The sequence below is a fragment of the Mugil cephalus genome, chromosome 21 (assembly GCF_022458985.1).
Source record: "Mugil cephalus isolate CIBA_MC_2020 chromosome 21, CIBA_Mcephalus_1.1, whole genome shotgun sequence".
Classification (NCBI taxonomy): Eukaryota; Metazoa; Chordata; class Actinopteri; order Mugiliformes; family Mugilidae; genus Mugil; species Mugil cephalus.
The window spans coordinates 21,174,532-21,199,226 of NC_061790.1; the positions used below are offsets into that span (position 1 = coordinate 21,174,532).

The 24,695-nt window shown below is 39.9% G+C and overlaps 2 protein-coding genes across 2 annotated transcripts in view; one reads left to right on the forward strand and one right to left on the reverse strand.

Moving 5' to 3' along the window:
- Positions 1-17,315, reverse strand: part of enah (ENAH actin regulator) — a 160,417-nt gene extending 143,102 nt beyond the window's left edge. Inside the window, exon 1 of the mRNA XM_047574484.1 lies at positions 16,398-17,315. Coding sequence (XP_047430440.1) covers positions 16,398-16,402 — 5 coding nt within the window. The 5' untranslated portion in view covers positions 16,403-17,315. The remainder of the gene's footprint in view (positions 1-16,397) is intronic.
- A 3,311-nt stretch (positions 17,316-20,626) lies between these two features.
- Positions 20,627-24,493, forward strand: srp9 (signal recognition particle 9). The gene is made up of 3 exons (XM_047574274.1): positions 20,627-20,830; positions 20,979-21,047; positions 23,807-24,493. Exons 1-3 carry the CDS (start codon positions 20,759-20,761, stop codon positions 23,924-23,926), a joined length of 261 nt encoding a protein of 86 aa, XP_047430230.1. The 5' UTR covers positions 20,627-20,758; the 3' UTR covers positions 23,927-24,493.
- Positions 24,494-24,695: the final 202 nt, after the last annotated feature.

Sequence of the window (24,695 nt, forward strand, 5' to 3'; positions counted from 1 at the left end):
ATAGTATGCCTGCATCCTTAGGTGAAATTTCAGAAGTCAGAGATGATAGATTAAAAAGTAGTAGTATTTAACAGTGTTATGCCAGCTATACACTACCGATCAAAAGTTTGGACATGGGTTTGGACTCATTGAATTGAATGAGAAGGTGTGTCCAAACTTTTGACTGGTGGTGTATGACTACAACATACAAATCCGGTCCTTTTAGGCCTTCACATGCTTGTATTTTTATACCAGTTGTTTGTGACTGCTTTTTTGACAAAAAGGCCAGGGCTTCACCTGAACCACCAAACAATATCATCATCATCATATCACAGAGACAATTAATATTTAAACTAAATTTTGTGAAAAGTCAGCCAGTAGTTACAGTACAGTACCATTTTATTAGACACATCTTGCTAGTAAAAGGTTTTTGCCTTCAGTGTGTTTACATACACAACTTAATCGAGCTATGCCCAAAATTCATCTTTCGGAATGCAGTCCTTGTCCCAGTTTACATGAAACACAGAAAATCAAATATAATAAACATCTGGAGTCGTTCATGCGCCAGACCAGCATTTCAAACAACAAGATGGATAATAATACAGCTTTTTAAATCTCGTATGTAATGTTAGCACTACTTATGGTGCAGATAAGATGTGGGCTATTACTTCTTCCACCGGCTCCGTTTACCTTCTTCTGTGACTGGCTTTCTTGGATGTTTTAGTTCTGGGTCACACTCCTTTGAAAACAACAACAACCAAACCTTAGCCAGAGAAGACGGATGGTTTGAAAGACAAGATAAGACAATACTTTATTGATCCCCATTTGGGAAATTCAAATAGGAGTTAAGGAAGTCATTGCGGTTATCATTATTATCACAGTAATGTTGAAACGTGCTCAAAATGTTCAAAAAGTACTTATACATACAGTGAAATCATTTAACCAAATTTTATTTAAAAAAACAAACAAACAAAAAAAAAACAAATACATAATAAACTTGAGGATGTAGTAGTCATAGAATCACTGGGTTTGCCTGCTGCCTGTTGTTTTCTCACACTGTAAATAATGGAAAAGCAAATTTCTTCGGAATCCTTTCTTCTCAAAATTTACCGGATCTGTGTCTGACTTCCTGTTTGTTCATAGTTTATTGTAAAGATCCCCATTCAAAGTATATATTAATATCCACATTCCAAGCGGAACGGAGCAGCGCTGGAGTGGAAGCAGACCAAACATGCATAATTAAGTAGCAGCATTCGTACACAGCAGAAACACATGTTGCTCTGCTGCCGCATGTGTCATGTCAGTAATATGTATTATTACAGGAGTTACGTTAGGTAACACTCAAAACTTCAAGTTTCCTCTATTGACAAACTATGGGAAAGTTCGGCAGACAAACCATGACATTCTTCACTATTCTAAGTTCCCACATGATGCATTTAGCTACAAGTTAACTTAGAAATTAGTATTACCTGCGCCATGCAGGTCCCTTCCACCATGTTTTCAGCGTAAACTGCACATGCGCGCCGGCATCTGAGGGAGTGAGTGCTGCTGCCTCTCCAGAACTGAGCCGGATCATCGTGAATCTTTTAGTGCGGCAATCAGACACGGTTTAAATGATACTGAAAATTTGAAACGGTAATACTAAACCGTAATTTTACTACGGTTTATCATGAAACCACTAATTGTGACATCCCTACCTCCACCAGTCCCTTAGAACTGAAGAAGCTACTTGGATAAGTGGCAAAATAACGTCACAAAAAACTCAGATTCAGCTGCCTTTCTTAAACGTTTCTTTAATATACCATGACCCGGATGACTGAGTAGAATCATAGACACAGTATGTACAAAGCTTTCTGTTTCCAGCCATCCACTTCATACACATTCTGCACTTTATTTAAATCACCATTTAACCGCTGGCGATCTGATAAAGGTTGCGGTTTTTGAATTACTGTTAAATCATAACTCACAATGGTTTGCGCTACTGACAAAACTCAAAGTGTGGCTAAACACTACAAAGTTCTGCTTTTTGTCTGGAAGACCTCCGTGGCATGTCAAATACCGAAGGTTTTTTTTTTTTTTTATCCCGGGCCGATGTTTAGGTCTTAGAGGCTTAACCTAATTAGCAACATATGAACATAATTCACAGCTGACCTTGTTAATATTTTGAGCATGTGTGGGTTCATATAGATTGTATACTTACTCTTCTCAGTCTGACAGCCATCTGTTCACTTAGTCACACACTCATGCAGCACGGGAACATTGACAAATGTTTCAGAGCTAACCCTGGCCCAGGTGCAGACACCAGACTGTGGATTCACCACATTCCACCTCCCCATTCCCAGTAAGTGATGTCAGTGGCAGGAGCTTGCCAAACCATTAAAGCCTTTGTCATACTGTATGAAATCTCACATTGTCCCAGGTAGTCTCGCCTGTTTTTACCCAAGGATTTTGCGGCTGGGCTCGGTCTGCCTGCAGTGTGAAACGTATCATGTGTTGTCCCGCTAAATTACCCAATGATGTACCTGCTAGTTGCGTTCTGATTTTGTCACTCAGTAGCCTGTCAGGCTGTCACTAGCTGGGTTTACGTGCAGCCAAATATTCTGATTACAATTGGTTTAGTAATATACATACAACAACAATACAATAAACCGAATGAAAATGGTCCATATAAGCACCTCATTTGATTTCAGAGGGGTAGAATATTCCTTTTCCTTAACCAATCAAAACTTTAAACTTCATTTATCTATAAAGCACTTTTCATACCAAAAAGCAACTCATTTACATAAATAAATAAATAAATAAAACAATACAACAAGAAACAAAATCAAGAAACCTCCACTACTTATGTACACATACAGACACATAAAAAAACACACTCACACATAGACGCGCACACATACACACACACGCAAGCACACTGCACATACACAAGCACACACACGTCCACACTCAGACCAACATACCAAGATACACACTAAGAATTGTCAGCAAGACATGGCAGGACAAAGAGGCTTGAGACAAGACACTACCTTATGAAATCACGAAAAAGCCTGATTAAAAAGATTGAGGCTCCATCCTGTCTGCGCATTCTGTCTCTTGACATAAATGCACCGTGACGTTTCCTCAACGGTTCTGCAGCACTGTGGAGAGCTTGTTTTTAATAACAATTCTGAAAGAACCGGACATTATTGCATGCTTAGACGGCAGAAAGTTTTTAAATATTGAACTGTTTAAAAAGGTCCATCACAAAGTAACTGAAGCCAGGATAGTCCGAAGCAGAACATTTGGAACTGCTGGAAAACCTTAAAGACCGGCTACTATAAAGCTGTTTTAATAATAAAGTTTCTTTAATAATAGAAGTGTAAAAACAATTAGTCATTAGTCTGATAAAAACATCAATCACAAGACCTTTTCATCGATCTGAACATATCACATGTAAGACAGTTGTTCCAATTAAAAATAGTGGTACATGTAAACATCAGATCGGGATAGATCACCTTGCATGTAAACAGTTGACCTGAAACCTTCAATCAGAATGATTTCAGTTGTAATGAGAAAAAATTAATTTAAACCTGGCTATAGTGTAAGCTTCAGGGCTGTAAGAGCTGCTCACTCAGATCTCAAAACTATAGTGGCCGACACGGGCCAAACAGACGGCAACGACCAAATACGTCTCAATTCGAGAAAACAGCTTCAAGTACAGAAACGATGCAAAATCACAAACTCAAACACAAGTCTAAACGAAGTACAAGATGATGAACGTGGTGCAAAGGAAAAAACGTGCTGCAAAAAACAAAGACAGATGCGTCATCATGAAACGCGCTGCTAATAGAGAAACAATGCAAACCATGAAACGATCTGCAAACAAAAAACGCTGCATTATCGGTCACCACAAACGGAAGTTCTCCAAACCTGAAGGGGGCGCTCCTAGCGTAACCGCTCAATGGAGAAACACATGGGGCAGAGCTATAGAGTAAAACAGAGTTGCGACCGTATTAATGTCTATGGTTGCGACACGCTGTGATGTCGCCGCTAGGGCTGTCACGTGGTTTATGGAGGCCTCAATAGTTCCAAACAAACCACAAGCTGTCGTAGCGGCCATTGTTTTGTATGGGTCAGAGTGAGCTATTGCATGGTAAATATCAAAGTAAAACAACACACACTTTTTGCACTAGTGTATGTATGTTAGTGTCAGTTATGCTTTTGAGCTGTGGGGTTTACAATTGAAAGTACTGCATTGATCATAAACTTTTGGAGGAAAAAGTTTGTGTTAGCTTGGCTAGGTTACTTACGTGAGTAAGGGGGGGTTTACAATTGAAAGTACTGCATTGATCATAAACTTTTGGAGGAAAAAGTTTGTGTTAGCTTGGCTAGGTTACTTACGTGAGTGATGCTAACTGTACAAGGTTGGTTGTTCTGTATTTGAACTTAGATAAACAAGTTACTATTTAATTTTTTACTATTATTGGATTATTATTATTATTATTGCACTCTTAGCACTTACCTGTTTTGTGAAATGTCAGCTTTTCCAAAGTACGTTTTATCTTTATCAGCAAGTTTAGCTATTTTAAAAGGACATGTAGGAGTCTAAAGGACATTTAGTTCTTTTTGTAGGACATGCATTAGAGCCATGGAGACTTCAAGATGGAGCCATGTTTGAGATCTATCAAACAACTACTAATTATGCTTGAATATGATCAGTCAAAATCTTTTTGTTTACAGCTGATGGACTGGAATAAGTATGACTGGTACAAAAATTTTAAATAAACAAGATTTTTATTAAAAAATGATTGAAGCAAGAACAAGTGTGTGTGTGTGTGTGCGTGTGTGTGTGTGTGTGTGTGTGTGTACACAAGAAAAAAAAAAGTCAATGGAAGTGTTGTAACTCTGTTTTACTCTATAGCTCTGCAGTCTATCTCACAGACAAACCGCCATTCACACTCACACCTAGGGTCAATTTAGGATCACCACTTAGCCTAAAGAGCATGTCTTGGAGGTGGGAGGGAACCCATGCAGACACAGGGTGAACATGCAAACTAGACTCAAACCAGGACCTATAGCTCAGACATGGGGTGGAGAGAGAGACAGAACAGCTGAGAGACAGAACAGCTATATATTATGTTTATATCACTGCTGCACATTACGTGACGTTTTTATTATTGTATTTTACACCAGACGTTACAAGGCTGCACATTTACTTGTAGATTATTATTGTTATTGAGATGAGTATTAATACTCTTCACTACCTCTTGATATACACACACTCTTTACAAGTTAACTTCTGTCATTAACAAACATAACACCTACTGTGCAGCGTTGTATGGTATGGAAGACTGTGATAACGGGTGTTTTATATCAGTCTCTAATCATTTTATCTTATTTAACAGGCTAATTTACATGCAAATGTGCAGCCTTGTAACGTCTGGTGTAAAATACAATAAAATAATCGTCACGTAATGTGCAGCAGTGATATAAACATAATATATAAATATAATCAAATAAAAGTCACATTACCGTTCACGCCGTATTTTCATGCACAGTGGTTCAGCCAGCTGTTCTGTCCCTCTCTCTCCACCCCGTGTGTCCCTCCATTGAGCTGTTACGCTAGGAGCGCCCCTTTCAGGTTTGGAGAACTTCCGTTTGTAGTGACCGGTAATGCAGCGTTTTTCGTTTGCAGATCGTTTCATGGTTTGCAGATCATTTCATGGTTTGCATTGTTTCTCTATTTGCAGCGCGTTTCATGATGACGCATCTGTTTTTGTTTTTGCAGCACGTTTTTCGTTTGCACAATATTCCTCATCTTGTACTTTGTTTAGACTTGTGTTTGAGTTTGTGATTTTGCATCGTTTCTGTACTTGAAGCTGTTTTCTCAAATTGAGACGTATTTGGTCGTTGCCGTCCGTTTGGCCCGTGTCGGCCACCGTACAAAACAGATCAAAGTTGTGGTCCACTTCCGTAAGATCAGTCTTCCTGTTGATTTCCCCAGAGACCAATTTCTGAAGGGCAGAGATGTTTTTCCATTTTTTTCAATCAAACTAATCAAATGTGTAGCTACACAAATGCATACGTACATATTTGCTCTACGTCATGCTCGGGAAATCCCACCGACTGGGGAATCCTGATTTGAGCTGCACATGCACAACTGTGTTTATATACATGTTGTTTAGCAATATGGCACACCTTTTTTCTCAATCATGGCCGCGCTTGGACATTTTCCAGTTGCAACGCACGAAACAACAATGCTAACATTCGACTCGCTGACGTCCATGCTGTGTATTGTCTACCTTGCAGCATTATGGCACTATGATGACGTTGTCAACGTGATGACGTATGAGAAGGAGGAAAAAAACATGCATGTCGCTCTCACAGTGGGAGGTCAGACCCGCCACTGCTGGAAAATCCCATGGCAATGCGCTATTTTCAGTCTGAAAGCAGTATATGATGGCGAGGACAAAGCCTCCCAACTTAAACACTCTTGCCAATCACACACATTGACGCAAACACTCATCAGGCATGAGCAAATACCTTATATTATCAGTCTCGATGCTTGTTAAACTCAAGGCTGATATTGCTCCCTTTATTCAAATGCACTTCACATATTTTTTCATTATAGCTTTAATCAAAACAACATGTGAAAATAACAGATTAAAAGCATTAAAAACGGGACATTGCTGCTAATCTGCCAGCACATCTTCCCCTTCTAATCTAGGATGAACGTGACGCAAGAATGAGAACAGACTGGAATAATTTTGACAAAATCCTGAAACTATTCCATGGAACGCCATGTAAAAGGCTTGTTTCACTTGAAATGGAGCAATTATGTTACATTTTTACTGTAAACTGCTTATTTATCAAACCCTTGAAGAAAAGTAAATCTTTATACTTAATCACGTTTTCTTGCCATCATGGAATAAGGAATATACTCCACTCAAAATTCTATATTCGATAGTTTCTTTTAACAGATGGATTTGCAGAGAAATTATGACTGAAAAAAGGTCCCTTTAATTATTGTTTTTGAACTTCTTGAAAGAAGGATCATGTCCAGTCGGAGGATGGTTGCCACCACTTCCTGTGGAAAGACTACCTTCTTCTTTAAGTCCACACACAACTCCCAGTCGGACGCTTGATGCAGGATAGATGCTGGGTTGTTAAACTTCTTTGCCTTAGAAACCTTGCTGTTCTCCGTTTGGAAGGTCATGAATCTGGGTGGTGGTGCCTGATTTTTGTTGGCACTGACTCTCTGTGGCTCAGCCCATTAAGCAGTCTGCGAGGACTTTGTCATGCCTCTACCTATTGAGTCCGTCTGCAAGTGCCCTTGGACATCCTGTCAAGATGTGGTTCAACGCACAGAAACTGGCTACACACTGACTGCAGGATGCGTCCTCTTCCGTACCTCAGAGCTTCAGATTGTTTGGAGTAGGCAAGAGGTCGGCTATGGCATGCAGCAAAAGTTTAGCTTAGTATCCCATAGCTCCTTCCAAGAAAGCAGCCACTCGAGTGCCTCGTCCCACTGCATCCAAGGGGCCTGGGAGGCCAGCCCCACTACATTAATACTGCTGTTCCCCAGACCCCAGTTGCGCCACAAGCTCCTCCTTCCTCTGCCATCAGCCTTGTTCCAACTCTTAGCCCCCACAGACTCCTCTGTCACAAGCCCTTGTGTTCATGTCTCTCACAGTCCATGTTTCGGAAAAATTCTTTCAGTGGCGGTGGAGCAAGCAACTCTAGAAGTCTTAAAGCTATGGAAACTGATCTCAGTGTGCCCCAGGGGTCTGTCCTAGGACTTCTGTTTAGTCTATACATAAATGATCTACCATCAGTATCCTCAGGATGTGAGGTTCAGATGTATGTTGATGATACAGTAATTTTTGTTCATGCACAAACTAAGGCGCAAGCTGCTGCCGCACTCGGTAACACCATGGCACATGTTCAAAAATGGCTAGTTGATTCACAACTATACCTTAATGTTAAGAAGACAGTCTGTATGTTTTTTAGCAAGACCAACACTACATCTAACTGTGAACCTAAGGTCTATATTTCTGGGGAGGTAATTCAGACAGTATCTCACGTTAAGTACTTCACTCTTGACTCTATGGTATCCTTTAAACATCAACTGAGAAAAGTAATGCAAGTAACTAAATATAATTTAGCAAATTTTCAATATATAAGAACCTGTCTAACAACATCTGACACTAAAATCTATTTAAACGCTATGGTCATCCCGCACTGACATACTGTATGACAAGCTGGACTCAAGTAAATAACTCAACATTGAGACAAATTCATCCTATTTACAAACAAGTCCTTAAAGTCTTAGACAGAAAACATAAATTATACCATCATTGTAACATTCTTGAAAAGAATAGCTTACTTAGCTGGGATAATATGCTAAAATATGCTGCTCATCTACTCTAAGATTTTGAATGGCAAGGCTCCCCCACCACTCCGTACATTCATACAAAAGAAAACATCTAATGATAGAACCACAAGATTGGTGACTGTGTGGTCCCTCATAGTTTGACTACCGTTGGTCATTTATAGAAATGTTAATTAATGTACACTGTCCTTTTCAAATACATAAATAAATGAAATGAAATGAAATGAAACTTGTCTTCTAGACCGCACCCTGACTAAATTGCTCAAGGAGGATTTTCCATTAATTAATACCTCCATATTAAATAAGATAAACTTATCTTTATTAATAGGATATGTTCCCCAGTCTTTTAAACTGCTGTAAATAAACCTTTACTTAAAAAAACTCAGTCTCAGAAAAAAGACTCAGGTGTTTTAGCTAGCTACAGACCAATTTTGCCAATCAGTTATGTGACCATTTAAACACGAATGGCTTGTTTGAAGAACTTCAGTCAGGTTTTAGAGTTCATCATAGTACAGAAAAGGCTAAAGGTTAAAGTAACCAATGATTTCCTCATTGTTTCAGACAATGGACTTGTCTCTATACTGCTAGATCTTAGTGCTGCATCTGACACTATTGATGACAGTATTCTACTACACAAGTGTGATCAAGATTACAGGAACTGCACTAGACTGGTTTGAATCCCATCTGTCAGACAGATTTTAGTTTGTTCATGTAAACAATGATTCTTCTATACCAAAATAAGCTATGGAGTCCCTCAGGGTTCTGTGCTAGGACCAATATTAATCACATTATACATGCTTCCCTTAGGCAACGTTATTAGAAAGCACAGCATAAACTTCCATTGCTACACAGATGATACCCAGCTATATTTATCCATGAAACCAGATAAACCAATCAGCTGGTTAAACTCCAAGCATGCCTTAAGACATAAAGATTGGAAGACCTGTAATGTTCTACTTTTAAACTCAGGCAAAACAGAGGTCATTGTATTTTGCCCCAAACAGCGCAGATATTCATCATCTAATCACCTGGTTTCTTTGGATGGCATTATCGTGGCCTCTAGTACTACTGTGAAAAACGTTGGTGTTATATTTGACCAGCATATGTCCGTTAATTCTCACATAAAGCAAGCGACCAGGACTGCTTTCTTTCACCTGCATAATATCGTCAAAATTAGGAAAATCCTGTCGCAAAGTGATGCTGAAATATCCAATATCCAAATAGCTACTTAAAAAGCCTTCAACTGATTCAAAACGCCGCAGCAAGAGCACTGACAGGAATTAGCAGGACAGATCATATTACTACAGTTTTAACTTCTCTTTATTGGCTGACTTTAAAATGTAGGGCAGTGTCTTGAAACAATTTGTATTGTTATTGATAGTATATAAATTGAATTGAATTGAATTGAATTGAATTGAATTGAATTGAACTGAACGGAATGGAATGGCCCTGGCCTGCAGTGGCCTTGCCTGGCCGTACACATGTTTCATTCATTCATCGCATGAAGAATAAAGGTGACTACCTGGCTAGTGTGCAATTTAGGACTTTACCAATTGAGCAGAGTTTGGAGATAAGATGTGTAGGACCACAACAAATGAATAATCTGATCTAATGGACAGACATAGTTAGACATTTCTGCAAACGTCTGTGCAAGAAAAGGGCAAAAGGTAAAGGGCAAAAAAGCCACAATGCCGGCCCCATTGTGCCGAGGCCAAGTGTCCCGGCACACCACCTCACGAGAGTGTTAATTCAGACATAGACTCAGTACTAGCTACGGAAACTTTCAGGCGGAAGTGAATCACATCGCTTCGTGAGGACATAGGGTGTATTATCAAGTTGGAGATCAGAGAGGTGCTGGAGAAAGAGATGGCAGGGTTTCGAGAAGACATATAGACAGAAAAAACTGAACTGCAATTCTGCCAGAGCTCAGTTGCTTAAGAGCTAGCTTCACTAAAAGACGTAACGTCCGAAATGGGGAAGAGTCTGTCTTCCTGTACAGACGACATCGTCATGTTACAACGACAGGTCAAACAACTGCAAACGCTGTCGGAGTCATTACAAAATAAATGCGAAGACTTGGAAGCGAGAGAAAAGAGGAATAATATCAGGATTGTGGGAGCTCCAGAGAGCCAGAGCAGCTCCACCACGGTGGTTCCAGCACTTCTACAGAAGGCGTTTGACCTAGTGGAGGCCCTGGTGCTGAACAGATCCCACCACTCACTACAACCGGCGCCAAGACAGGGAGGCCAACCGCGCGCCATTGTGGCTCGCCAACACTACTTCCAAGACTGTGCCAACATCCCTCACCTGGCCAGGGCGAAACAGCAGATCAAGGTGGATGGGATGACCATCTCTGTCTACCCAGATTATACTGTGCGGTGGCCAGAGCGTGAGAAGGATACAACACGGTCAGAAAACAACTCCAAGGGCTGGAAGGAGTCAGATGCGGTATCCTCTATCCAGCTCGCCTCAGGATGACCCACAACAACCAGGAGCAGATTTTCTCCACACCAGAAGAAGCACAGGTTTACATCTCACGGAACATCTCCACACAAGGGATTTCTCGCAGTGAGTGACAGCTATGATCAGGAAGATACCATGAAGTTGCAGCTATTAAGAGACATTTATTGGAGAGTTACAGGTATTGTTTTCAGCCAGCTGATAAGCTAAATTTCTTCTAGGATTTAGAGTTCTGCTCTCGGCTTTGCTATTATATTTCATTCCCTCCAAACCATGCCGTCAAGTTGGTTATTGTTACCAGTCCCTTAACATTATTACTTTTACCAGACCACCCATATGCGATCCATCTACTTGTTTATTTATTTTGCTTCCCTTTTCTGTTTACTAATGTAAGTCTTTTATTATTACAATTGTTTGCTCATTTGCTCATTCATAATATTGTTTGAGTGCTATAACCACTGTGGCTCTGTTCTGGGGTTCTTCGTGGATTGTTTAGTGTTAACCTAGTATACTTATGTGGGGACTCAACCTAGAGTTAGGAGAGGCTAGAGCCACCTGTATGTTAGATCAGGTCGGCACAGGGTTTCAAGGCCTTTTTATTATTTCTGTTTGTATGTTTTTGTTTAATGACAAACAGTCATGTATTTTTCCTAAAGTTTGTTAGCCTATTGGGGACATGCATATTACTCAAGGTAGTCCAGCTGGCCGCACATTCATACTTTTGCACGATATATGAAGATAACAACAACAAACACTCAGGGCTTAGGCTCAATAAGATTCGTTACTTGGAATATTAAAGGGATCCAGCATCCCATTAAACGTAATAGGGTTATCACGCGCCTTAAATCATTAGGTTCAGACATCATGTACCTCCAAGAGACCCACCTCCTGAATGATGAACATAATAAATTGAAGAAATGTTGGATTGGGCAGATATTTCACTCAGAATATGGGGTCAGATCCAGGGGGGCTGCAGTACTGATTAGGAAAGGTGTTCATTATAGTAACTGGAAAGCTGTATGGCAACTTGGTGGCACTTGGAAATCTCTACGGCTCCAACTGGGATAACCCTCAGTTTTTTTTCCTAGTCTCATAGGAAAACTCCCAGACCTTAATTCGCACCTGTTGATATTAGGGGGAGACTTCAACTGCACGTTACAGCCAGTCTTAGACAAATCTAATCCTAAACAAAGCAGAAATATATCCAAATCAAGTTCATTAATTCTGTCTTTCATGCAATCGTATAGACTATATGACCCTTGGAGACACACCAACCCCTCTGCCAGACAGTTTTCTTTTTTCTCACCTGTCCACCTTTCATATACAAGAATTGACTTGCAAATATCACTCCATAATGATCTCTGATCATTGCCCCGTCCAGTTGGACATGTCATTTCCAAACAGCTCTATACTCCAACGCTCATGGCAACTTGACCCACTATTACTAACACAGTCATCATTTGAAAAATGTATCTCTGACCAAATAGACTTTTTTCTTTTGATGAACACTACACCGGAAATGCCATATGCTACCATATGGGAGTCACTTAAGGCATATCTCAGGGGTCAGATTATCTCATATGCTACTCACAAGAAAAGGGAACGAAATAAACGCATCAGGGAGCTGAACCAACAAATACTGAATACAGACAACCAACAGGCCAATAACTCTATTCCTGAACTTTTTAAGGAACAATTATTGCTGCAGACGGAATTCGATAACCTTTCCACTAGACAGACGGAACGGATGATGCTTAAAACGAGACAGACGTACTATGAGCATGGTGAGAGGGCAGGGAAGTTACTATGTCACCAACTTAAACAAACAGCGGTGCAAAACGCAATCCTAGAAATCCGGGTCTCATCAGACTTTATTTCCTCACACCCACAAACAATAAATGATTGCTTTAAGGCAGACTATACTGAACTTTATAAATCACAGGCCTCTGCAAATTCAGGACTTCTTGGAGGGCATAACTTTACAGCAAGTTGCCACAGAGGACAAAGACATGCTCAACGGCCCCGTAGCAGCTGAGGAGATAACACAAGCAATAAGATCCATGTAAACCGGAAAGACCCCAGGTCCTGATGGATTTCCTATAGAGTTTTACAAGGCATTTATATCCAAGTTGCCACCTTTTCTATGCTTATTGTTTCAGGAAATCACTTCAGATGGGAATTTACCTTTCACCATGACACAGGCTACTATATTGGTCTTATTGAAGAAGGGTAGGGATCCATTAGACTGTGGTTCTTATCGCCCAATCAGCCTGTTGTGCTGTGATTACAAGATTCTCACAAAAGTTCTATCATGGCGCTTAGAAACAGTGATACCAAAACTTATTGACCCTGATCAAACAGGTGGAGGCAGTCGTTCTTTAATATGAAGCGTCTGTTCAACGTACTTTCCTTCCCACTCTGCCCGGCAGGCGGAGGTTTTGCTCTCACTTGATGCAGAAAAGGGAATTATACACATCACCAACGGCCTCAGTACACACAAACTCCATTAGATCAGATTATTTTAGGCTACATAGAGGTACACGACAAGGATGTTGCCTCTCACCATTTCTATTTGATCTAGCCATTGAAACGCTGGCTACATTCTTAAGAATGCAACAGTGCATTACAGGTATTACCAGAAACCAAACAGTAGATAAAGTGTCACTATATGCAGATGATCTATTACAGTGCTACCCAATTCCGTTCCTCGGGGGCCACTGCCCTGCATGTTTTCGATGTTTCCCTCCTCCATCACACCTGATTCAAATGATTAGCTCGTCATCAAGTTCTGCAGTGGCCTGATAAGGAGCCGTTCATTTGAATTAGGTGAGAATCAGTGGCCCCCAAGGACCAGAAATGGGCAGCACTGATCTATTACTATACATATCAAACCCAATGGAATCAATCCCCAAACATATACGCAGTTAGAACAGTTTGAAAGACTATTAGGCTACAACCTTACCCTATCAAAGAGTTTGCTTTTCCTCATTAATCAACTAGCGAAATCCACGGATTTCAGCAGTGTCCCATTCAAATTATAACAACAGGCCTTCATCTACTTGGGTATAAATGTTACGCAATCATATAACGACCTCTATGATCACAACTTTAAAGCTTTGTTAGAACACACTAAGCTGGACTTCCTTAAATGGTCAGCTCTCCCCATCACGTTAGCGGGCAGAGTTAACACAATCAAAATGACAATGACTACCGAGCTTCTGATTCCGGTTCTACTAACTAAGTTGTGGTTTAAACAATTGAACAGTCATATTGCTGGTTTCGTCTGGGGCACCTCCTCCCCAAGGATTAAAAGAAGAACATTGGAGATCCCTAAAAGTGCAGGGGGACTGGGCCTGCCTAACTTTCTGTTTTATTACTGGGCAACAAATAACACCAGGCTGAATTACTGGATCTCGATGCATGAAAGCAAGGCTGGACTAATGTGGGCTATAATGGAACTTGAATCTAATTCACTTCTTTCACTAGTCTGTATCCTAAGTAGCCCGCTGACGATTAATTTAAATCTTCAAAACTTGGGACCAGTTATTAAAAACTCCTTCAGCAGTTATATACAGACAGAGAGACAGAAAGAAAGAGATTGGATATGATGGCACAGTTGATCAGGTCAACTCATCTAGTTTATTCTGTCTAGCATTTTAGGGGTGGATCTATTTCAGCAATCAATAGGGCAGAGACAATCTGCCCAGCACTTCTCCTGAAGTTCAGAGGGAATCTCAGGCCTTGCTCCAGGCAGCTCAGGCAACACTGATGACAGCACTAGCAGCTGATCGCAGGAACACACCACCGGACACAACGGCTGCTCCACAGAATGCCACACAACACAGCCAAAAACAAATAGTCCAGAAAAAACTAACTAAAAACAGCACAAAAAGACAAAAATGAACATTTTTGTCTGACTTGGGGGTGGGGGGGGGGGTGGGGGGCAGTCTTATGGCACAACAACACATGCTGTCATAAGTGTTCTGTATGAGACAGCTTCAAGCAGCTGGGGCCACCACTCACTCACACACCTGTTACACACTACCAACAGACTAATACATCCCTTATGGACACACGTCTCCTCCTGAAAACAGCAGAGAAAACAACTACTTATATTCAATCTGATTCAGTTTGAGGAGACACACTCCATGACACATAAGAGGCTAAAAACAACAAATGAGAGAGTCATTAGAGAGTATGAGGAAAAGAAAGGGAAAATGAGAGAGATGAAAAGTTATAGCAGTTTCCATTCTAGGCTATGGACACAACATGCAGCTCTTTGAAACAGCCAAAGCTATTGTTAACCATGGTTTGAGTTTGGCCTGCCAGTAGATTCCAACAGCTGGATTCAATTTAGGACTTTCTTAAAGGGGGCAGGCCTTGTTCACACTGCACGTCTCAGTTCTTAACACACATACGATTATGAATGGAAGAAAAAAAAATGAAGATCACACACTATATTAAAGGTTGTCCAGGTATTTGAGTTTTGTCTGTATCGTAGGGAAAATGTCACCACAGCACCACAGTAGCAAATATCTGACTTATCTGAGTTAAGTTAGTCATAGCGAACAATATCAAGTAGAACTGACACTTTTCGCCTAATGGACAACACACCCCTTTAGAAATTCTTATGGACACATTCCTGTGGGAAAAGCAACCACACAAAGTAATATGAAACATCTTAAAATGATGACTCTTTCATGCATGACACTATAATTAAATAACCCAGACCTTAACGCTTTGCTGGTAGAATAACAGTGCAGTTTTTTCATGTGAGATTTTAGGAAATATTTTAGGTATGTGCAACATTAATGTTACATGAGATTCAGAATCATGGTGATTTATAATGATATAGTGTCGACAAAGCATACTCCGTTTTGGGTCATCCTTGCCCTTCACAAAGCAGCTAATGTCATGTTGTCTGAGAAATAACGAATCCATCAATGTTGCACAACGGGCGCACATAGAGCGCTTCCGACATAAGATCTGACCAGCACCAGACTCATGTTAGTCAGATGGTGCATGCAACTTGATCTAGGAAGGCCGTCACCTTTAGCTTTCAAATGGGTCTCCTCATTGCACCTCTGATATGTCATTTTGGTAGCTTACACGTATTACACGTATGAGACGACGATACAATCCTGGGGATTCGCCTGCCATTTCCTAGCTGACAAAAGCACACAAAGCTGGTGTGTGTGTACGCTCAGCAATCAAAATGGGATAGATGCCAACTATCACCACAGCTCGAAGATAATCCGTCTTATGTAGTGTGGGAGTAGTGGGCGAGTATGAGCGAGGTCCATTCCAAACCCCATGAACGTCGACCAACGCAGCACAATTTCAGTGGAATACTGAACGAGCTTGACAATATTCACCCTCAAATAAGATTAAAACGGAATCTGCGTGCGAACACTAGGTATCCACAGACGATAGCCATGATATATCAGATCAGCACGTTTTGCTACCATTGTCCTGGTCGTAGTTTTGTGGCGCTCGGACCGCGGTGCTTTAACTCCTGACTTCCTATCATGTTACCGCTCACTTCTCCTGCTATTTCATACCGAGGACTCATGGGGATTCTTACCTCATGGTGAAAGTGTTGTCGGGCCAGATATGCCAGGGACGCCTTTGGGTATCGACGACGAGCGAGTTGCTTAGTAATTTTCAGAAAAGTTCAAACAGCAATACTGCGATGCGGCGATACGGGCGACCAGATGAATGGAACTCCAGCGGGGGGAGAGGTTTCACAGTTTGCAGGTTATCCGGTAAAGGTACAAAAAAACGAAAAGAAAAAAAAAGAAAATGAGGACTAAAAACGAAATAGTCGACTTCTACATGATCTTGAGCATCGCGGCTCCGCTGAAGGTGACGAATCACTGGGGAAGAAAGGATAAAAAAAAAAAATAAAAAAAAAAATCGGCATTGTTTCTCCGAGGGGGCGGGGGCGGGGTTGCCGCTGCCTACTGGCTGCTGACTGCTATTCGTGCTACGTTTAATGTCTCTCTGTAAGCTCCTAGTTTGCATAACGCAGACGTTCTAGAACTGAAAAACAACATTTAATTTACTACTGCACGTTGCCCCTGACAACTGCCTTGGATATCATGCTGTTTGAGATATTGAGCTGGGGTCAGTAGATTACTCTGTTCCATATTGTTTTTTGTTTTGTTTTTTAAATTGTTTTAGTTAATGTGACCTACAAATCAGCTGCAACCATATATACAGAAGGAATCAGGTGTTTGTAAGATTAATGCGCCTTCCACAAAAAAATAAATAAATAAATAAATAAAAATGGTTAATGACCGAGAATGCATGTGACATTTTGCAAATTTGATGTAAGCACATAGGTCATGAAAACCTTTTTGCCAAGACACGTGGACGGAATAAAATCATCCCCACAAATAAGAGCTGGTGCTAGACACACGACCAAGACAGGCGGGAGCTGACGTTCAGGCGACGAGCTGCCTACTGACATCAGCATTTACAGCAGGGTGTGGGTGCCTGTTTATCAAGCCTCCATGGGGCCCTAAGCAAAATTTCATTTTGGGGCCCCCTATTTCTGCCAGTAATATTGTTGATTGTGCACACACCTACTATAAATATATTGCAGCTCTGGTTATCTTATTGTCAGTCTGACATGTTTTTACACAGGTATGTGTTACATGCTGAGATTATGCTGTTGTCTCAGGTGTAATGAAGTTTATTTTTATCGCAACACGACAGCAAGGACAGTCAAAACTACTCTGAAACAAACAAAAGTTTTGGTTTATTACTTTTGTTTTCAAAAAGCTTCAACAGCAATGTGCAAAAATAATCCAGAGTGAAAGAACAAAAAGTGCAACAACAAACAAAATCACTTAGATATATAAAAATAATAACAAACTCAACTGTACAAAACAGACAGAATAAATAAAAACTATCAAGCAAATACTTAAATAATCACAAAAATCAACAGACACCTGAAACAAGGTAACAAAAATGGTAAATGGTAAAAATAAATAAATAAAATAAACTACCTTAATCCACACATTTTACTTTTTTTAATGTGACTCCGTTCTTCCTCAACACACCACTTACTTGTTAAAACCTGTGCTTCCTGGGGCAAAGTCATTTATGACATCACTGTAAGAAATCTGATGGCCAACTTTGTTGTTAAAACTGATCACTGCCAGTCCACTCAGTCTTTCTTGTGCCTTGGAAGATCTTAAGTAGTTCTTTATTAATTTGAGTTTAGAAAAGCTCCACTCGCACTCTCCCTGTGAGTGTAAATGCAACAGTCACAGGGAGAGGCTATCCGTAGAGCTACCCATCAGTTACCATTACCAAAATGTACAAACAAATCTTCATCTTGGCGTTTTCTTCTTTTCTCTTCTTCTTTCTTCCTCTTTATTACCTATGCCCTGAAGGATATGTCCTTTTTTGTCACATTGTTTTGCCTTCAACTACCTGAACTACCTGCCACAACATTGTTGGTGCAGCGGAGTTTTGACATTTAAAGAATGGTTAGGCCTACATCAGCAACAGCACTATGTTCACATAAAATTGTGTTTTGTACAATAATGTAAATATAGTCGTTTAGAAACAATCACACAAACATGCAAAAATAAATAAACTAATTAAATTAATTAAATAAAATTATTTGTTAATTGCTCTTTAGGGCCCCCTAGTGGCCACGGGGACCTAAGCAGGCGCATAGTTCGCTTATGCCTGAGCCGGCTCTGATATTTATAAGTGACTGAGAGGTGGTGGAAGTTTGTGCTGATGTGGAAAATGTCCTGAGCCTTGATGTTTGCAGATTTGAATTTCATCACTGAAGACACAGTGAGAACTACCGTGCATTTCTGTTTTAAGTATGCATTTCTTGCCCATATGTCATCTGTGTGTATGGGTGTCCATCATTTATAAATGTCGACATCAATGAAATGACACAGCAGCAGGTGAAGCCAGGACTATAAGCCACTTTTCAAGTGAAAAACATCTTCTTTATTCAGTTTAACATGATAATGCATAATAATCAGAATGTAATGCAAAAAGCATCACAATTAAGAGAACTGCACAAATCTGGCCTGTTGGGCCTTTAAAGCTCAAGTGATCGCTAAGACTGGCCTGTTTGACACACAAACTTACAGTTTATATATAAAAAGGCTGGCTATCCCTGCTGTCTGTCTGATGTCCTGAAACAGGACCAGGAAAGGGCTTTCTCAGAAATAAAAGGCAAAGGTCAAATTATGAGCTCTTCTCCTTTCATGCAGGTAAACTTTGAATTAAAAGTTCCCCTCTGTGGAAAGAGCAAAGTGGTTTTACGAAAACAATGATAGCAAGTGTATGTTATAGTTTAGCTTCTATGATGCAGATGTTTTGAGTTGGTTGTGCTGAAAAGCTCCATCATCTCGGTCATCACATTAATGTATCTATCTAATATAATGTTAGCCTGACTTCTCCCCATCTGCAAAGCACGCATTAGTAATGCCAGCAAAATGTTTATTTGTTTTTGTTTGTTTTTTTTTTATTTTGGCATATGAGTGTACTAGATCATTTTGCTGTTTCTAAAATGGATGCAAGTCACCCACCCGGAAGCTACAACTGACTCAGCTGATGATGAATGAGCTGTGAGCACACTATTCACTCATCAACTTGGTTATTGTGGCATCTAACACAATGAACCAACAAATGTCATTAGAGTTGAGGGAAATTAGGCTTACTCCCCTGTTACTCTCACTGCAAGCTGCAGAAAACAGAGCACCTGTCAAATGTTGTTGTGAAGTCTCTCAACATTACCTATATTTGGTAGGTCAATTTCATAGAATTTATCCCAAACCCATACCTATCTATACTGGACTTTTGTCTGCCATCTAGTGTATAAGTTGTGCAATCCTCTGACTAGTTAACTAGTATTTACCAGTCTTAAAAAAGTATCAACATAGTGTACAATTGAGTACTGTCCGTCTGTTATTTAAGAATTGATATTTTGTATTACGTTATAGTCCACAAAGTAACATTTACAGGTCTCTTCAGTCTTCGATTTGGATTATTTCAAAACAACAGCCCACTTTGGCCCCCTGCGATCACTCTGAAAAGCATGCAGTAGCTCTTTGAGATTTAGTTATTTAGTTTGCTGACTGGAAATCAAAATGGCTCATAGTATAGAAGCATGACCAGGACGTTGTGTTGTTCACTTCATATTAATGACTGGGGAGCAAATTGTTTCTTACGTGAAACCTTGATGTACATTAAGATTTATGTAGGGTCTGCATCTTGACTTGTCTGATTGATTTAATTTCTACAAAATGCAGCAGCACATTTTGGGGACACCTGTCGTAATACATTTTAAATTTTCATTGAGGAGTTGACAAAATAAAACACAATTGTTCTATCTATCTATCTATCTATCTATCTATCTATCTATCTATCTATCTATCTATCTATCTATCTATCTATCTATCTATCTATCTATCTATCAAATACGCTGCCCCCTATCAAAGTAGTGTTTGGAGTTGACTGATATGAATGACTGAATAAATATTTAAACTTAAATGGATGGGATTAGGATGGTAAATTAGATGAATTTATGGCTACAGAGAAAAATATAAAGCAAGCAGAGCTGTTAGAAATAGGAATTACACATCATCAACTGATTAATACCCATCGTGGAGCATTGTGAAACAGCAAAAACGGCATTTTTTTTTAATTTATTTTTTTTTTCTTATTTGCAAGGATTTCTAAGAAAAAAAGAGCAGCAATACTCATTTGTTCCGTTTAATCCGTCGCAAATGTAATAGTAGAAGAAGAAGTTGACCCGGAAAAGGTTTTCTCGTAACCTTCTCATCTCTTAATTCCGATTGGCTGCGATCACAGTGCTGCTGATGTGGTGTTCCGAAGTTAGCAATCCCCAACAGCTGATTCAAACACATTCTTTAGGTTGATAGAAACTTTGCTTTATTATAAATAATGCCTTACTATCAGACTTGGGAGGAGTTTGCCCGCGCAGCAGAAAAACTATACCTGACAGATCCCATGAAGGTAAAACCTATTTATTTCAGAAGTACGGTACAGGTTAGCATTCCAGCTGGGTGGCTTGTTAGCGACTTCTATGTGCTGACTGTTGGCCTCATGTTAGTGTTTCTGTTCTTTTGATTTGTAAATTAAATAATTTTTGTCCTGTTTGCAGGTGAGAGTGGTTTTAAAGTATCGACACTGCGACGGAAACCTCTGCATTAAAGTGACCGACAATGCCGTGGTAAGTCAACTGAGAAAATTACGTTTTGTAGAAGTGTTGTTAAATCAACTATTATCTTAATAATGTTGGAATCATTTAAATGCTGTCTCTATATATTATCACTGTCAGCTATTGGGTAGCATTTTAGCTTGGCGCTATAGAAACTGAGATGACTAAATAATGACGTGTGACAGGGAAATAAATCTCAGGAAGCTGGATACGTTTTACTTGATGAAAGGATTCATTGTCTACTTCAGAGTCCCTGCTCTCGATGGTGACAACACTGAATTTATTCAACAGAAGAAGCTGACCAAGATGAACTTTTCTTGTCGGCTGTGCTGCCCACATTCAGTCTTTGTCAATTTTATTAACACTTATTTGAACAACTGGTTGTTTTGTTAGGTCCGTGTTTCTGTTGCCTCCTGGAAATTTATCTTGTCACATAATGTTTGCCATACACAGTGTTCCCACAGTTACAACTTAGCAACTTAGTTACTTTACTAATTACTTGATTTCTAAAAGTAACTAAGTTAGATTATACAGTGTTTCCCCTACCATTATTAAGTCAAGTTCCATAATTTAATTTATATCACCAAATCACAACAGAAGTAATTTCTGATCATTTTCCCTATAGAACACATCTTGACTGCATTCTTTTAATAAATAATTAGGTTACTGATCTGATTTAAGCAAATTTATTTCATTTCATTTTCTTCATCGTCGTGTATCTCCGCTTCTCCTCTGCTCTCCATTTTATAACAGACGGAGCGCCATACCGATATACACACAAACAGGTGAACACACACCTACAGCCAGAATGTCAGAATAAAGGGAGACTACCAAGGGTAACATGGTGGTTTCCATATGGTGGAGAGAGGAGATAACCCTAGTAGTCAGTGAGCTAACCATGTGCCTAAGTTTGCATGCTGAGGCGGTGTTAAACATGCTGCTGTTATTTGCCTGATGGACTCTTTCAATGTGTCTGTATGTTAGCGTATATGTATCAACCAACTGGTACTTAGCTGTAGTGATGTTCTCATTCATATTTTACTTCAGTTTTCTGTAGGCCATCTGCTACCATGGAACAGTAGGCTAACCGATTTGCCTGTTATCTTTCTACTCAGGAAAATGGGAAAAATACTAATGTGCAGTGATTTGAATAAGCTGAATCTGATTTAACCTCATCGTTCTTAATTAGAGATTTGTGTTTTTTACTGGTATCAGTATTGGCCGATTCGTGTGTGTTCGCCGTCAGCCCTAACTTTTACTGTTGTTGTTGTTCAGTAGGAGTTTGCTAGCTGACATTTTTTCTCTCTCTGGCAAACTAAAAAAGAAAGGGTCGACCCGGGTCAACAACCCGGCAATTGACCCAGGATTTTATCGGCTTGACACATGGCTTCGATGTGAAGAGGAATGCTGCGCCGACCCAGGTTTTTCGCTCTGATGTTGATGTACCTGCCTCTTACATGCTGATTTTGGCACTCGACAGCCTGTCAGACTGTATCATTGTAGAAGATTCAGCTCAAAAACGAGTTTTGGTCTACTCCCATAAAGGCCAATCTCTGAAGGGCCGGGGATTTTTTTTTGTTCATGTTTTTTTTTTTTTTTTTTTTTCCGGCTCCAGATATCAGACACTGTGCAAGACACAGACACAAGGCACCCATGCTGTCCATTGTTTGCCTGCAGTGTACGTGATAATGTTTTTGGCATTTTCGATGTGAAAGCGGTTTAATAGTTTGTCAATCAACAACTGTCCACAGTTTAGATTGGGGCTCTTGTGTTGTTGTTAAGCTTTTGGTAGGAATATGTGTTGATGTTAAAGCCAAGACTAATGCTGCCTGTACATACTTGTCTGCGAAGGACCACAGGCCAAAGCAGACTCCAGTTGTGATGTCATTGAGAAGTAGGTGATTGAGTGTCAAGAACCTAAAAGTAATTGACAGAATTGTCTCTCTCAAGGAGAAGCGGAATAGATTGGAGTCTGCAGGGTCTGTTCAGTCCAAAAGGAGAGACAAAGGATAGAATGATGTCTGTCAGGCAGAGTTGCCCATTTATAATGATCTTCATATCTTTAAAAATCGCCATCAGCTACAAATATCAGCTCAGAAAAATTGGCAGCACATGTCGGCCAATGCTGATGTAAAAGAAAATCAGCACTGGTCCTAAAAATTCCATATCGGTCGATTTCTATTCTTAATGACTGTAGCTGGATGCGTGGAGTCATGGTCATTTCGAATTTGATACAGATCAGATGCCACTCTGAAATGGCCATCCCTGAGAACCTCTATAGACCCCTTCAAGGCCAACATCACTGTGACATCACAACGCTAGCTGGAGGCGAAACAGAGGGAAGCTTGAGGCCAACACTGACAGTGTCAATTGTGAAAATGTCATCTTGTTGTATTTTTGAGGCCAAAACCAAAAAATGACTTACTTCTTGTAACATTGTTGTTGTAGAGGCTTCACTTGTTAAAGACAGACCAGACTTCTTCCCCTCTGTGTTCTCATATGGGCTCGTAAACACTCACAGTGTTTACAAGCTGTGAAGGGGTCTATAGAATGATCTTAATAATGTTATTATTAATGTGTGTTTTTGACGAGTGTCATTGTACTTTTGTATTACAACCATTAATGCTTCTCCTTTCCAAAATGGGTGCCATTTAAAGGGTAGAACACAATCAAGGATCAATCAGTGCCATAACTATATCACTCCAAGTGGTCAATTGAAGGTAATGGCTAATGTCTTTGCCTTCTTTTAAATGTTTTGTCTTTTCCTACAGTGTTTACAATACAAGACAGATCAGGCCCAGGATGTGAAGAAGATCGAGAAGCTGCACGGAAAACTGATGAGACTCATGGTGTCAAAAGAGACGCACAGTGGTGCCATGGAGACGGACTAAAAAGCACTGGTCTTTTAGATCACCTGGACTGAGTTCAGTGGATATAGATTGAGATAACAGAACCATCAGAGTTATTTGGAGTCTAAGAGATGGGATTGATCTGGCTGCCTTAATTCATGTAATACTACCAGAGAGGTGATATCTACTTATACTGTATATATTTTAGTCTCTCGTGATTTTTGATGAGTTTCTTGTGACACATTCTTAGTCAGCCTAATTTTCTTATTTTGTCAGCCTCTGTAATCATGTTCCTGATGGTAATCATTTAAGTAATGTCAGTGTAGAATAGAAATGGAAGGAAGGAAGGTTCAGACGAGCTATTTTGGACAATTTCAGCAACTGGATTCCATTTGGTTTTCGTCACTGACTTGCGCCATGTGGTGTGGAGAAAACTCTAGTTTCTATGGATAACCCCCCACAGCTCCAAATGCCATTTAATTTAGTGAGGATAATTGTGTTACATGTTCAGTAAATGTTTATTTACCCCAGTGTTGCATAAATCTCTTCTGTATTCATCTTAATTGTGTTTAACAGTCATCCATAAATGCATGATTTTTCTCAGCAGAATATTATGTCTTCTTTTGTTTCATATGTTAGTCTAGTATTTTTTCCCAGACCCTGCCAATCAGAAATTGCTTAAGACATTGTCTTTGATGTGAAGATAATACTTTATTCGTGGAAAAGGTCAACAGGAGAGTACAATACATAAGATGAACCTATAATTAAAGTGTAATTAGTGTTAAATTAATTAAAGAGTTGTAGGCACCAC

What these genes read in the sequence shown, in the direction of transcription:
- srp9 (XM_047574274.1), top strand. Translation starts at nt 20,759, where the DNA reads ATGCCTTACTATCAGACTTGGGAGGAGTTTGCCCGCGCAGCAGAAAAA. An exon ending in ACCTGACAGATCCCATGAAG is followed by an intron (nt 20,831 to 20,978) that starts GTAAAACCTATT and finishes TCCTGTTTGCAG; the next exon opens with GTGAGAGTGGTTTTAAAGTA. An exon ending in AAGTGACCGACAATGCCGTG is followed by an intron (nt 21,048 to 23,806) that starts GTAAGTCAACTG and finishes CTTTTCCTACAG; the next exon opens with TGTTTACAATACAAGACAGA.